This window comes from Tigriopus californicus, chromosome 12 (assembly GCF_007210705.1).
Source record: "Tigriopus californicus strain San Diego chromosome 12, Tcal_SD_v2.1, whole genome shotgun sequence".
In the NCBI taxonomy this organism is placed as follows: Eukaryota; Metazoa; Arthropoda; class Copepoda; order Harpacticoida; family Harpacticidae; genus Tigriopus; species Tigriopus californicus.
Window position 1 is genome coordinate 11,328,164 of NC_081451.1, and position 15,409 is coordinate 11,343,572.

The 15,409-nt window shown below is 39.8% G+C and overlaps 4 protein-coding genes across 4 annotated transcripts in view; all 4 read left to right on the forward strand.

Moving 5' to 3' along the window:
• The window catches only part of LOC131891283 (uncharacterized), a 2,968-nt gene extending 2,450 nt beyond the window's left edge, over nt 1–518 (forward strand). The window contains exon 8 of the mRNA XM_059240809.1: nt 481–518. Within this exon, the coding sequence (XP_059096792.1) occupies nt 481–518 (38 nt within the window). The remainder of the gene's footprint in view (nt 1–480) is intronic.
• An 814-nt stretch (nt 519–1,332) lies between these two features.
• On the forward strand, nt 1,333–1,948 carry LOC131891984 (cytochrome P450 6k1-like). The gene has a single exon (XM_059241696.1). It carries the CDS (start codon nt 1,342–1,344, stop codon nt 1,882–1,884), a length of 543 nt encoding a protein of 180 aa, XP_059097679.1. The 5' UTR covers nt 1,333–1,341; the 3' UTR covers nt 1,885–1,948.
• A 1,864-nt stretch (nt 1,949–3,812) lies between these two features.
• Nucleotides 3,813–5,539, forward strand: LOC131891983 (cytochrome P450 6k1-like). Its single transcript, XM_059241695.1, has one exon. It carries the CDS (start codon nt 3,826–3,828, stop codon nt 5,443–5,445), a length of 1,620 nt encoding a protein of 539 aa, XP_059097678.1. The 5' UTR covers nt 3,813–3,825; the 3' UTR covers nt 5,446–5,539.
• A 1,822-nt stretch (nt 5,540–7,361) lies between these two features.
• Nucleotides 7,362–12,819, forward strand: LOC131892099 (sulfotransferase 1C4-like). Its single transcript, XM_059241842.1, has 6 exons — nt 7,362–7,619; nt 8,883–9,026; nt 10,845–10,963; nt 11,042–11,294; nt 11,357–11,517; nt 12,437–12,819. Exons 2-6 carry the CDS (start codon nt 8,909–8,911, stop codon nt 12,779–12,781), a joined length of 996 nt encoding a protein of 331 aa, XP_059097825.1. The 5' UTR covers nt 7,362–7,619; nt 8,883–8,908; the 3' UTR covers nt 12,782–12,819.
• Nucleotides 12,820–15,409: the final 2,590 nt, after the last annotated feature.

A 15,409-nucleotide genomic window follows, 5' to 3' on the forward strand; every position in this document is an offset into this window, starting at 1 on the left:
TTCTCTCCCCCCAAAATGCCCAAAATCAGGGTGCCGGACCACATTTGTCCTTGAATTTCCTTTACTTGACATCCCCTATTGAAGCAAAATCTTCAGGGTAACTAGCCGACTTCTTGAAGTCAAAAAGATAAATTATACGCATCCTCTGCAATCTTTTAAAGAACATGATATATTGCAAAATATGCACCCTAGGGAGTGCTTGAGCCCGACCTAACAATAAACGATGACATTAAGCACCTATTGAAACATCTTTCAACGAAAAGGTTCGTTTTCTGGTTTTTTTCAGTCGGCCCTCCAATGTTAAGAGATGAAAGGCCTGTGAGTTTTAGGTGCTTGCATCAATTTTTGAAACAATCTAAAAAACATCAAAGAGAAGTCAATCGTCTAAACATCGTGCATGAACTTTATTGAAATTTAATACGGCACATATGAAATTATGTCGGGTGGAGTTCAAACTTGATTAATCCCTTTGACTCTCAGTTGTCAAACCCGCTATTAGGAGTTTAAGGTTCATCTAAATAAGTTATCACCACTTTTTGGGTACAGTGAAGGCAATAACAAACCAAAATACAACTCATAATTAAACTTAAAAAAGTTGCCTACGATTTCGAAAAAACATTTGCAAAAAATAAGAAGCTTAAAATTAACAAAAATGAGGTCAAAGACAGCTGTTTCAGGCTTTAAAGTACTTTTTATGCATGTTAATGAGTGAAAATGTGTCAGTTTATAAAAATACATCATAAGATGAAAATCATTTTCAAGGATAAATGACTTGGAACTGCAATTCAATCCCTTAACAAGAGAGCCATTAAGCCTCAAAAGTTCGAATGACCTCTCAGAATACGGTTTTCTCTTGTTTCAATGTTCCAATGTCAAGTCTTTGGTCCCACAGGCATTTATTCATTTAATCAGCATGGAAAAAGAGACAAATGTCCCTAAAAAAACATTACAGAGATGCTGAAAGACAGGCATGCCAAGCAATCGCTTTGCCAAAATACATCAATAAGCGAGAGAAGTCCCTAAAAGTATAAAGGTCCAGGCTCGTGCCCTTGAAACACAATTCGTGGTTGGATTATTACCCAAAGTCGAGACACCTAAGTCATAAAAAGGCTAACTAAATAAGATGTATTGTGACATTACGAGGAAAAAAATTAGCTACCGACTCATGGAGTCAAACTAGCAGGACTCTTTCCTCGTAACTACTCACACAGAGGACGACCCCAAGTAGAAACTTAGCGCAGTGCAGTGTTTGCGAATAAAGTTGAGCTCAAAATTTAATCCACGCATATTAGGCAGAGCAATCGTTCATCAAAGCACAAGTTAATGAACTGTAGAGCAGCAATGATCGTTGAGATTTTAGTGCTTCTCCTGACTTTGTTTGGGATCACTTACGGGATCTTCAAATATAGGATCACTTATTGGAGTCGTCATGGAGTCCCAAATGAACCCAATGCCACTTTCCCCTTTGGCAACGATCCTTCGTTCCATCCTGATGTCATCCGTGCGAAAATAAATTCTGCCTACGTGATAGACGAGCTCTACCAAAGGCACAAGGATAAACCTTTCATTGGGATCTACGGACCTTTGGGTCAACAATCGATCATCATCAATGATCTGGAGTTGATCAAGCATGTCCTCATCAAGGATTTTGACGTCTTTGTGGATCGCTTCGGGCAGTTCAATGTCTTTGGTGGAGATTCCGAAGTGTTCACGGATCGTCTTTGGCAACAACAACTCCTCATTTTAAAAGGAGAATTATGGAAGGATGTTCGATCAGTGTTCTCGCCCGTTTTCACATCCGAGAAAATGAAACTCATGATACACTTCATGAAAGTAATTCGCTTGAATCAAGAGCTAGCTAAGTGTGCTCCCAATTTACATTGAGTAGGTTTTTGAAAGTTTTAGTTTTCATAATGTTTTTAGGTATATAAGTTTTTATGTGGGCTAGAATTATATACAACAATTAAATCAAAGTTGTTCCCTAAAACTTTTTGAGGTAGAAAAATGCCAAGTTGTGTTTGGGAATTTCCCTGGAAACTTCATAGGGCTTTTTGAACACCGTGTAAAGTGAATAAGTTTCTCGTCTTGAACTGCTGGGATTCCAATCCCAATAGCGGTAAGGAAGTCCGCAAAAAAATGTCCAGACCATGAATAAATACCATTCAGGTTTCCTACTCTAAAAAATCAAAAGACGGTTATTTCAAGTACATCATTTTAGTCAACGCAATAAAAATAGACTTCAAAGCCAGTTAGATTTTTTAGAATCACGTGCTTTTTTGCAAAAAGCATCTTCGAGAATTGATTATTAAAATAAAGCATAAGGTTTTTTTTACACTTTGTTTGATTCAGGCTTTCTATTCTACAATACTTATACTTCAACTTGTAATGTTACGTTTGCGGGTTATGTGATGCTATAACAATAGCAGATCTTGTAAGTGGCGCTTGGGTTAGATGTCGCCACTTTGGAATCCAGGTCATTGCTTCACTTGCTTCAAAGGGTTGCTCTTGACCAGCTTCTGGCCACGAAAAGGATAAGCCTTGCTTGCAACATGCTTTGCTACTCATATCAATTGGTCAATTTGATGTATCCTTATCTCTCATGAGCATCATGATGTAATAAGATCTTTGGACACTAAGGGTTGTTGTGGATGTCCACAAACCCTCGTGTGCTAAGTATGTCAAGCATCCAAAGCAGCGAGATAGCATTGCAATTTTACACGCGCTCTATCACACCTGCTTCGTCTGGAATGCGTTATTATGAGGGTTACCTAAGTTGTTACATAGGCAAAAAAAAATCGCATAACAGTCTCGGATATTTAACCACACGAGGGACATCGTGAGTGCATGGTGAAAGAGTAAAAATCTCCCATCCTGATTGGTAGGGTAGAACTTAAAGGAATATTAAAAAATCGAATCTTCTTTTGCAAAAGGAAACCTCTATGTCACAGCATTTACAAAATTGTACTCTATGTTACAAAAAAATGGAGCAATTGATTGTTGTCTTGTGTTCTGTTATCTTCACAAGTTTTTGCTAAAATGTATTTGATAATGGAATTAACAATGGATGAAGGCACGTCAGAACAAGCTAAAAACAAGATACATTTTGATTAAAAATACAAAGAAATTATGTAAAAAAGTACTTTGAACCTAAAAAATGCGCCAAACATGGAAAAAGCTCGTAAAGCCAAAAAACAGAGGAGTAGAAAATAAGTGCAAAGTCATTGCCGTAATATGCATAAAAATATGCAAAAAAACAACTTGAAACATGGTTTTTATTCAACTAAACCTGATTTAGGACATAGATAGGGCAAAGCATATTTTGGTCATCATTACTCAGATTGAAGATCTTCGAAAACTTTTCAATTTTTGCAGCACCTCCCAAGGGAACTCCAGTAGTCGGGAAGTTTAAGCTTGCTAGGTAGGTCAAAAGGACAAACATGAAAATTTCATAAAAAAATATCTTCAGCCACCTCCTGTTACTCTTTTTGTTTGAAAAATGTCTCTCAAAAGTTCACGTGTCGTGAGTTACAACCCTAAATTGTAGTTACAATTCAAGATCAACAGGCTTGGCAGAGCCGTAACACAAAGCTCCAAGAGCAATTACTTCTCAAAATAATGTTTTGTATACTGTGTGTCCGTTTCAGTGTTCAGTCATTTCGAAATACAATTTGCAAAGAGAGTGTGTATATATCCAACTACTTTAAAACAAAAAAAATCGTCTGAAGTCCATGCCTTGCTAAAGATGTTCTCCTTGAGTAATACTTGCTTATAAATGAAAACAATCTTTATGGAGAGCTTCAGTTATCACATTGTAGTAGAGCAACTATGATCATTGAGCTGCTTGCCCTTCTCCTGACCTTGGTTGGTATCACTTACGGGATCTTCAAATATAGGATCACTTATTGGAGTCGTCATGGAGTCCCAAGTGAACCCAATGCGACTTTCCCACTGGGAAATGATCCCACTTTTCATCCAGACGTTATCGGTTCCAAAAGGAATCCAGCTTATGTAATTGACGAAGTGTATCAAAACCACAAGGAGAAGCCTTTTGTTGGAATCTATGGACCCTTGGGTCAACAATCGATCATCATCAATGATCTGGAGTTGATCAAGCATGTCCTTATCAAGGATTTTGAGGTATTCGTTGATCGCTTCGGACAATTCAATGTCTTTGGTGGAGATTCAGAAGTGTTTACTGATCGTCTTTGGCGCCAACAACTCCTCATTTTAAAAGGAGAATTATGGAAGGATGTTCGATCAGTGTTCTCGCCCGTTTTCACCTCCGGGAAAATGAAACTCATGATGCACTTCATGAAAGCAATCAGCTTGAACTTACAAGAGGAAATGAGGCAATGTGCGCAGGATTCCAAACCCATTGATCTCAAAGATCTTTTTGGCAAATACAGCATGGATACCATTGCCACTTGTGGCTTTGGAGTGGACGCCGGATCGTTTGGATCCAGTCAAGAAACAACATTAGTCAAACATGCCAAAAATGTATTTGGTCGTAATCGGTGGGATAACTTTATGCTTATGTGCTCTCTGATCCCGGGATTGAACGCCTTCTGCAAAATGCTCAAGCTCCCTTTCTTCAAACCCGTTGAAACACAGTTCTTTTACGACATCATCATGCAAACCATCCAAAATCGGGTCAAGACCAAGGAGAGGAAAAACGATTTGGTCGACCTCATGATTGACGCCATTCACTTTGAAAAGACTCTCAAGGCAAAAGGCGAAATCGATGTTGAGGACAATGTCATCCAAAGCTCCACATTGGTCCACAAAATCAAAAAAACCGACTTTGACGAGACCTTGGTGGTTTCTAACGCTTTACTGATCCTTATTGCTGGATATGACACCACTGCCATGACAATGACATATTGCGCTTATGAATTGGCCAAGAGTCAGATTGCTCAGGAGAAACTGATTCAAGAGATCGATGAAGTCATGGCCAACCTGTCCGAGGATCAGGATTTCCCGGATTACAACACGATTCAAACCATGCCCTACTTAGACTCAGTTCTCCACGAGACGTTGCGGCTTCACTGTCCTATCCCATTGATTAGTCGGAACAATTCCCGTGATTACAAAATCCCTGGACATGATGTGATGATTCCCAAGGGAACCGATGTTTATATGATGGCCTATAGTATCATGCGAGACGATAGATACTTTGATCAACCCAACGAGTTCAATCCTGACAATTTCTCCAAAGCGGCAAAGGAGAAGAGAAGTCCATATGCGTACCTGCCCTTTGGACAAGGCCCAAGGGCTTGTATTGGAATGAGATTCGCACTCTTGGAAGCCAAGGTTGGCTTGGTTTCCGTGCTCACAAAGTATCGGATCAAAACTTGTGAGGAGACTCCTCAACAAGCTATCAGAAATAACTATACTTTCTTGGGCAATCCGCGTGATAAACTTTGGGTTGCTGTTGAGGCACGGTAACATGTTCAAAGTTGCTCTATACTAGATATGAATCAAAACGTTGTTATACTTTAAAATACACGCATGAAATAAAAAAAAATTGAACTGAATAAGCTGGAACTGAAAGCAATAAAACAGGTCTGAAACGCAGTATGACCCAGTGGTACCCACAACATGTTTTAAGAGATTTCTCAAATGCCAAGACTTCTATCCATCGAACGGACTTTGAGATGTTGCGTTTCAAAAGTTGTATTTTGCATGAAATTTGAGCACAATACGACCCGGTGATATTGTAAAGCAAAATTTTACCAGAGTACAGAATACTTGTCTTTCAAGCCTCAAAATTGGATCTAAATCTTTACCTTTTTTTAAGCATGCAGAAAAAACTGAAGATTTCACTGAAAACTTACTTCACATTCAAAACAATGGCCTTCAGCGATTGGTCCACTGCAGTGGTTTAGTACCAGCTAAGAAGTGAGCCATGACATTATTGGGGGCAAGGATTTCTCCTTGTCGACAACTGTTGTCTTGCGACTTGACACAATCAAATTGAACCACGTAGGTTAAAACGTGCATATTTTCGGCAACCTATAGTGGCGTCGATCACAGACCATGTAATGACTAGACCTCGCATAGCGCAAGGAAAAATGCGAACGCTTGCCTTCATCAGCTGCTACATAAATTTTGGTGTACAGTGACTCATACTTTTTCATCCGCCAGCGTGGTCGGATTCAGAGTGAGCTTGTCACTGATAGCGTTCGTTGAAGGTCCAGCGATTCCCAGCAATTGTAGGTCGTTAGTACTGATCAGGCAGTCGCCCTCCTCTTTTTAGGTGTACAGAGTTGTTGACACAAAATCCATTTTCCTCTGCACTGAAGTCGGGCCAATGCGACATCTAGTCGTTATATGATCTGTGGCGTCGATCCGCTCATTCGTACCTTTTCTCTCGTCCGTCAGCCCGACTCGTCAAACCACTTTTTTCGTTGTCGACCCGAGTTCTCTAGCCAAGCATTCATAGATTTAAACGCAAGTAAAGATTGAAAAAACCATTGCATGAATAGCAAGAACATTATCGCTTCTATAGGGACTTTGAAGTAGCAGCTGCACGATGAAGTCAGCACAATTTTTGGGAGGTCAACGACGTACATTTCAATACGGAGGAGGTGCTAAATCACGCTATATTAGACAAAAAAGACTAGTTTAAGATTTAAGAAAGTCTATTATAAAAATAGAACATTGTAAAATGGGAAAAAGTCCCAAATAGCTTTTTTGGGTAAAAAGTATTTTTGGAACATGATAATGGCAGATTTGGTGCAGTTGGGAAGCCAAAGGTGAAGGCCATAAGGGAAAATTGGGGTAATGTATATTGGCAAGAGTTGAAGGACTATTGGAAGGGGAAGATTCTCGATGGGAAGTATATTTTAGATGTATCCGATCGTGGCCCTGGCCTTGGTTATTGCAGAGTTCAGGTGATTGGTGAATGAAAGTTGGGTGGAGGAGGTGACATTATAACATTCCTTCTCAATTTCCGCTTTTTGCCAACTTCCTTATCACTACTGGGAACAAAATCCCTCACAGTTTCAGAGGATTTTTTTGCAATTCTTGCTTAAGCCCATTTCCATATAACACCTGATCCATCAAAGAATTTAAGATGACGAGTCTGGTTAGCCATTGAACTATAAGATAGATGTGGAAATTTGGTCAAAAACTTGTCCAAGTTTGGCTTCAAATATGCTACTGGATCAATGCCTACATATTTCCTGCGAATGTTTCTGGGGAGCACAATGTACAATGAAGGAGCCCAAGAAATAAGACAGGAGGACTTGTTCAAAAAAGTCACGTAAAACCTTTACATTCATCGAAATTGACCTTAAAACATGGGTTGGGATAAAATGCACGCATAAGAGGATGATTTTGCTTAAAATCAATGGACTACAACATGCATGGGCAAACTGTTCAGCGATTAAAATCCGTTTTGTTAAAGAAACGACCATTGAACAATCCAGCGCCCACCTCTGCTACGTCAAATCTTCTTCAAACGTGAAATATGTGCTCAGTTCTGTTATGGTAAATCGGGCTTGTGTGTACTTCGAGAAACTTGTTTTCTCTTCAGTTATTGTGAACGAAGTGTGCGTCGTTGCTCTCCTTATTCCGCCCTTGCTCTGAATGAAGAAGTTAAACGAAATACAAGAATGGTAAGTTAAGTCCTAAAAAAATTGCTAACTCGTTAAAGATCATTGACAGTTTAACACTAAAGCGCCAGTCAATCTTTTGCTTTTCTTGATGATTGATTCTGAACGTTGAACTGTCTTGAATTCAACAAAATGTCCAGCTTGTTATTGTTGTTTTTTAAAGGTTGACCAGACTTACTTCAAATGCTTGTCCCTGTTATTCAAATATACGTGCAAGATATTTAACATGCGTTATGGTATATGTCCATTTAAAATATTTGACACCTTGATGGCTTCCAACAACATGTTGTGGAGGTGACTAATAGGAATTTTTACACATCACGCAGTATTCGTGTAATCCATGAAAACGTAGATTTTTCCTGTGCATGAATTGAGGGAATCAAATATTTTTCAGCTCAATCTTGGCATTAAATCTATGACATTGAATATTCTTTAAGAGGTAAAGGTGACAATTTTCTATGGAGGGAAGGGACTTTCATAAAACGAACAATCGTTGCGATCTATATCATATTTCCGCGCACCCGGAAAAACAACTAATTCCTCAAAGAATCCATAAGGATAAAATAAAAGCAGACTTTATGATTTAGAAACGGTCACCCTGTGAATGACAAGAGCTAGAGAGAAAAAGAAAGAGAGGGAGAAAGTAACGGCTGATGTATTCTCGAGTCACCTTGCCCTGCGTGACCATAATCAGACAAGTACAAAATGGCATGGATGAAGACTAGTACAACAGACTTTTTCGGCTATTATGACTTGTTTAGGCAACAATCACGAACCAAATGAACAAGAAACTTGAAGAATGAATTAGTTGATACCCATAGATCAGCCAAAAATGCGCCAACCAATGAAAGGTAGCTTAAAAGAGGGGAGGAAAAGTCAAAGAAAATCAGCAAGAATCCTACAAAAGTATGGAGCTTGTGTACTGAGTATCATCTCCAGTCTTGCACTCTTGAGCCGGTAGAGGGCGATTTCGAAAGTCAATACATTTAAAATCTGCATCCCTTGTCATCAGGCAGGATTTGCTTACTAAGCCTGAAATCTCATTTCGGGCTAATCCGTGAGTTTCGTTACGGTGTGGTTGCCTTGATAGAACACTAGATTTAACAACGCGTTAGTAAAGTGAACAGAGACTAAAACATACATGTAGAACAAACATCTTTGAAGCTGGTGTGCACTTCTCAGAGCCTTCTCTTATCTTTTGCTTTGATGATTGCAATAGAATAAAGAGTTCATGCTCATATGTCCAAACTTTAATCGATCTTTTAGGTGTAACGCGACGAGGGACGAGAAAAATGGGCGAAAACGATTTTCCTTTCACGTTCCAAACTGTTTCTCGTGAGGATGAGGAGGCAAAAAGGAAGGTCTTCAAGGAAGGCTCTTTGGAACTTAATGTGACGCAAGTAATGCCAGGTAAGTGCTTTTAAGCTATCTCGTAGGCATGTATGACTTAAAGATTAAAGCAGTTTTTTCCTTGTTGGGATATTTGAGTGAGTGTTTTCCTTAAGTTGTATCTTGGCTGCAATGGAATTAGTTGAAAGCCGTATTCTTCGATGATCAGCTTACCCCTCTCCTCTCACCACTAGGACGACTGCCACAGTTGTTGAAAAGCCTTTTTGAAATCTAACAGAAATATCCAAACAAATCTTGGTTAACTATTGGCCATATGCGCGTTTTATTTGAGCTAGAATTCAATAAATCAATCACGGCAAAATTACTTCTTAAGGCTTTTAAAAGTAAATGAGTGTTAAGATGAATTTGCGTATTTTTCTCAATACTTGATAAGGCATTTTGACCACCCTGGTGAGACGGGTGAAACGAGAGAAGAGGAGACGAGACGGTTGTATCCAAGAATCCAGCCGAAGTTTCAAAATGAAAATTTTTGCCCTTCTTTGTCAAACTATGTAGCAATCGAGTGAGCTCGACGTGCACAATTTTAAACTTTACTTCAGACATCCTCTATTTTTGAGAAATAACGCCTCTAACATTGCAGTAATACAAATTGATGTTGAAATTTCAAATCGAATTAGAGCCGCTTTCCAGGGCATATCTTTCAATGCGGTCAAAATGAAACTTCCAATCTTCATGGGTGATTTTTTAAATCAGCTCTTGCGTCTTGTTTTTAGCTCATTGATTTATCTCCCACTCAAATCGCTACGTCACTAGAATAAACTGACTTCACACGGAACCGATAAATTGCTTTCAAAATTGAAGACTATATTCCCAAACCAGCAAAGATTTTAATCTTCCTTAGGCGCACTTAAAGTATGAAGTCATACTTCTGCCGTTCAGGATAGTAACTCTTTATTCAAATCCAAAACCTAATTATAACAGGCAGCACTCATGAAATATGCTTCATTTACTTATCGATGGCCTGAAGGAGACGTAAAAGAGTCCAAACCACTCAAAATAAAAAATGTACGGTTGGCTTATTTTTGGAAACTTTTCCACTAAGAAAAAGCCGAATAGTACTACTATATTTTTGCATGGTTGTGCTACTGCAAGAATTGTAAGATCTTTGTTATAAAACCAAAATTTGATCATTTTTTATAACTCACAAGGATATACAATCCTTGGATCTAACCCTCTTTAAGGTGGAGTCGGTTTGAGACGGACTTATTTTCTTTGACAAATGTGATATGCGTACAAAATACAAAGTTCTCCGGACTTGAATTTATCAATCGAACCTTCAAAAGCCCTACATCGTATTCAACGTCATTTTCTTTCTAGAAAAAAGCTTGAAATAACACACATTTTTCATACAAGGGTGTCTTATTTATTTAAAGTGAGTTGGTCAAAGAGGAGAATAATTTGATTGCTTTGATATTTCAAATTCATGACAATGTTTTTCATTCACATCTGAAATATCGTTCGGTGGATCAGATATTTCATGAAAAGGAAATTAGATAAGAATTAGAATATTTTCAAACACATTTTCACTTTCATCTGGGACTCTATTTCCTGTAGCTTCGAGGAAGTCTGAAAAAAAATCCCTTGGTGATTTACATTAAAAACCTAGTATTGTGCCATTTTATGTAACTAAAAGTGCATTGCTGTTGTTTTTACCCGGTAATGGTCAAAAAGAAAAAAAAGTTCTTAATGTTAGCGCATGCGTAAGAGCGTCTACGATTGAAGTTACAAAAATTGTGTCAACTATTTATGAACTATGACAAAAACTCAAATATGAATAAAAAGACGTCATGTTCTCCAAACCTTTAAATACACTTTAAGGACGCATCATTCTGCCCAAAACATACGAGGAAGATGCCAAACGAATTTATAATATGGAATTGCGACCAGATGACATCTGGATTGTGACGTATCCAAAATGTGGGACAACGTGGACCCAAGTAAGCATCGGTTAAAGCTGATACCTTTCAAGAGAGGATATCGTTGTCCCTCAATTTCATGTACTTTCGTCCATTCAGGAATCAGTTTGGCAGTTGGTCAATTTCGACTTGAATAGCAATATTCCTTTCGACGCCCGGACGCCATTTCTTGAATTTGGACACATCATGAAGTCATCAGGGGCTTTTGAAATCAAAGTGGGGAGCAAAGAGCCCCCGCCTGAAATGTTTACGGACCTTGTCAGCTTTATTGGCAAAATGCAGTCCCCCAGAGTGATTAAAACGCATATTCCACTTGAGCTCTTGCCGCCCAAATTGGTGGAAACTTGCAAAGGTGAGGGAGTCTTCAAAAGTCAACTTTTTTCGACATTGATGGATGGAATGCTTGCATTTCAGTTGTTTACGTATGTCGCAATCCAAAGGACACATGCGTTTCGTATTTTCATCATAGCGCCATTGGAAAACCTGTTTATAAGCTCTATGGAAATTTTGAAGATTACAGTGAGCTTTTCTTCAATGGGCGCCTTGTGTATGGAGACTATTGGCAACACCTCAAGGTATACAAAATAAGCCGGCTAAACCTAGTGTATTTGGGCTCATGAGCCTTATTGACGGAACTCCCTACAAGTGGTTCAAGATGAACATTTTGTTTATGTTGTTTAATTTCATATGCATAATACTTGATCAACCAACGACTTACAGTTGGCAGATTTGCCTAGCACTGGAAAATAGGCTTGATCAAGAATTTTGATAAATTACCGTGAGCTCCTTCATGGGTACTCCTTACGAATATTAGAGGGGAGCAAATTAAACAATGAATGAGCCCGAGAAAGAAGAGAAGTGGACTTCATTGTTCGAACTAGCCTGGATTCTCGAGGGCTTGAAGGTGCTCTTAAAACGCACTTTAAGCCTCTACGGTCACTAGAATTGACCCTAAATCCTGGGTTGGGACAAAGCTCATGGATACTCTTGAAGACGTACAGTGTCAGATACCTTTCGTACCTTATCCGAACACTGAATAGTCTCAGCTTGTTTAGTCTCTCCCAATTAAAGAGCACTCACATACCTGTGATGTTCCTAGTGAAACATCTTTGACTTGTTCAACCTTTTGCAAACCTGCTGAACTTATTGGAGCCCAAATGGGTGAAGCATATTTAAGATAAGGCTTGACGATTGACTTGTACAGAGCTAGTATTGTGACGCTATCTCTGGACTCTCAAAAGTTATTTGCACATCAACGTCATCTGTTCTCTCATAACAATAATAATGTACGTTTTACAGATCACTTATCCTGATTGACGAAGTTTTAATGCTTCGACATTTGAACCTGAACTGATCTAAGCTACGTACAGTAGATATTTCAAAGCAGTTTAACGAAATTCTGAACACACTTTTCAGCATCTTTGCCATCATAAAAAAGGTGGCATCAAAAAGAAGAGGAGAGTAATGCGAAATATGTTTGATTATTCTTTGCAGAGTGGTTGGGCCTTGAGAGGTCATGAAAACTTTAAGTTCATTTGGTTCGAGGACATGAAACAAGACCACAAGGCTGGACTCAAAGATCTTGCCCAGTTCTTAGGATATGAGCGCACTGAGGAAGAGCTAGACACTCTGGTTAAACACTTAACCATCGACAATATGCGAAATATATCTGTGGCCAAAGCCAGAAATGACTATGAAAAGGAGTTCCTAGCCAAGTTTTTCCGCAAAGGCCAAGTGGGCGATTGGAGCAACTATTTCCAAGGAGAAACCCTTCAAAAGTGGAACGAATGGATAAAAAAACACTTGGAGGGCACTGATATTGTTATGAGATTCAAATGATTTTAAGCATTGAATAGCGAATAACTATCGAATAAATAGGAACAGACGTGTGTCTCAAAATTGTTAAATGCCTGCTTGGGGTTTTCCATATCTAACACCCAGTCTTTGGCTTGCAATAAATCTTTTAGTCTTTTTAGATTAGGTTTTCTTGTGTCTCTAATTTCTATTTCCTTGGACAGGTCCTTACTTATTACTGATTTCATGCTTATTGAAGTAAAAGTTGCAAAGTGATCACTAACGTCACATTCAAGTATTCCAGAGGACATACCTCGGAACAGTTAGTGAAGATATGTTCTATTAAAGTGCGGGAGTGTGCGGTAATCCTTGTAGCATCATTGATAGGGGTGATAAATTAAAGTGTCCTAAAAGGCCAATGAGGTCTGTAAGAGTCTTAGATGTTTTCAGCAAATCAATGTTCAGAGGCCACAAAGAAAGACTGATTTTCTCTCAGTGTTTGCTAGAATATCATTTAGTTTGTGGAAAGCTCGATTAAAGTCAGCATGTGGTGGTATGTACACAGAGAGGAAGACTCTTTTTCCTAATTCAATTCCTATTACCTCACAATCTTCGTCCATTAATTCAAGGTTTTTAGGTTAGGCTATTTGTGGTTTGTTTTAATCAAAAATCCCACTCCACCTCCCCGTCTCCCATCTGTTCGTTCAATTCCTATCAAGTCGTATCCATGAATGAATATCAGTTGAATCCTGGAGAATTGCCACATTTCCTGCATCGCCAAAATCTCTGGTGCTTGTTCAAGAACAAGGTCTCTGATCTTTTCTTTACGGGCTGCCGGAACGTACATTTGACACTTCTACACACAATTTAAACGAAGATTTCGAGCCTTTTGTCCATTCCAGAAAACCATACGACTGACCACATACAGCATTTCATGCTGATATTTCCAGATGACGGCTCCATGGCCAATTTCCATTGCCCGTGACCCGGAGACAAAGAGGGAGGACCACTGCGTGCCACGAAATATTGTTCCCCTGTACGCCACAGACAGTTTGTCCAGGATTTGGCGATACTGGTCACTATGTTGGGAGGTTGTCCGTCACCCCCACGACGAATAAAGTCTGCCAGTGATACAATCTGTGGACAGGATTGAAACTTCTTAGAAATGATGGAGTGTCCAATGTTCTACGTGATGCCACCCCTTTAAAAATGAATAACAGGCGTTCAGCCTCGTCTGTCTCGTTTTTACGTTTGGGGAAGTTTATTCCGTGGGATGGATTTCTAGAGCACTAATCGGCCGGATTATTGCGGACTTAATAGTGAAAGACCTAGTAAGGAATGTCCTGATGTCCAAGTTTGATTCTTTCAATTCGAACTGATCCTTGTCTTGAATGCTGAAAGATGGCGATCAAAGGCTTGTGGTCTGGATGAACTTTCAGTGCTGGGTTTCCAATTAGGTACTGGGCGAAATCTCCTTGTAGTGTTATTCCTTATTTAGGTTATCACGGCTTACGCCTATGCTTTTGCATCATGCCTTCGTTCGTTCCTCATATATGCTCTCTGTGTATATACGATCCTTGTATCCATGCCCAACTACCGTAATAAACAGTTTGCAATAGAGCTTCAACCAGAGTACATCGTCTGTCTGTTCTCCGCGCGTCCATAACATAACACTCCTTAGCCCAATATCCACCGACATTGCCTCCAGGTCCAAATGGGGGTATCATTTTTCTGTGCCTGACGTGGCCTTCGACGCCACAGCAACTGCTTGCCCCGTTGTTGGCCCGTCACCTTGGTGAGGATGGCACAAAGAACATCTCTGTGTGCGTCTACTATGATGTGGGTGGCAAGCTCAGGGTTAGAGTACGCAGTTCACCAACCCTATGAGCGGCCTACGGAGGGATGGGAACTCTCTTTCGTGTCTCTCTCCCCATTTGAAGTGTACTGATTTATGGGTATGGGCCCATACCAAGGTGTCATACAACGTGGTTAACACAGTTAAAAAAATCACCCACAACGACAACGTCATCATGTATTAAATGCACAAATTGACAGATCTTCAAAAACCCCGGTCCACGCTGCCGAAAGCTCCCCTGATTCGGGTTTGAGGCCAATACAAAGTCTTCTGTAACGATATATGTACCTTGGCCCACAACAGAAGACTGAGGGTGCGTGATTCTGGGCTAATTCCAACTGGTGGAGGCCTCCTTAAAACCGAATTTAGAAAACACTTTGCACCCCAACCTGGCTTTAATAGCGTCCGGACTGGGAATTGGACGTGGGTGTCTTTGAGCTCAGAGTTGAGTCCCCTCAAATCAACAGTAACGCGGATATTTCCCCTGTCTTTGGACGCAATTTCAAGGTTGGAGATTCAATTTGCTGGGCCTTCATACGTTTAATAACACCATCCATGAGCATTTGGGGGAACGGCTTCATCAACCTGAGGTTGGAAGTAGTAAGGGTTTGGCGTCGCCCGACATTCCACCCATGGTTCTCCACAACATAGACGGGTCTTTCATGTGAGGCTTCCGGTTCTTCTTAGTTGACAAGGTACAAGGTCCCCTTTTACCTTGTCACGAGGGCATGTATACGAACTAAAGCATAGTCATGAGAAAACCACACCCTGATCCCAAAGAGGGACTCTATGCTAGAACATGTTGCGACAGACTTGAA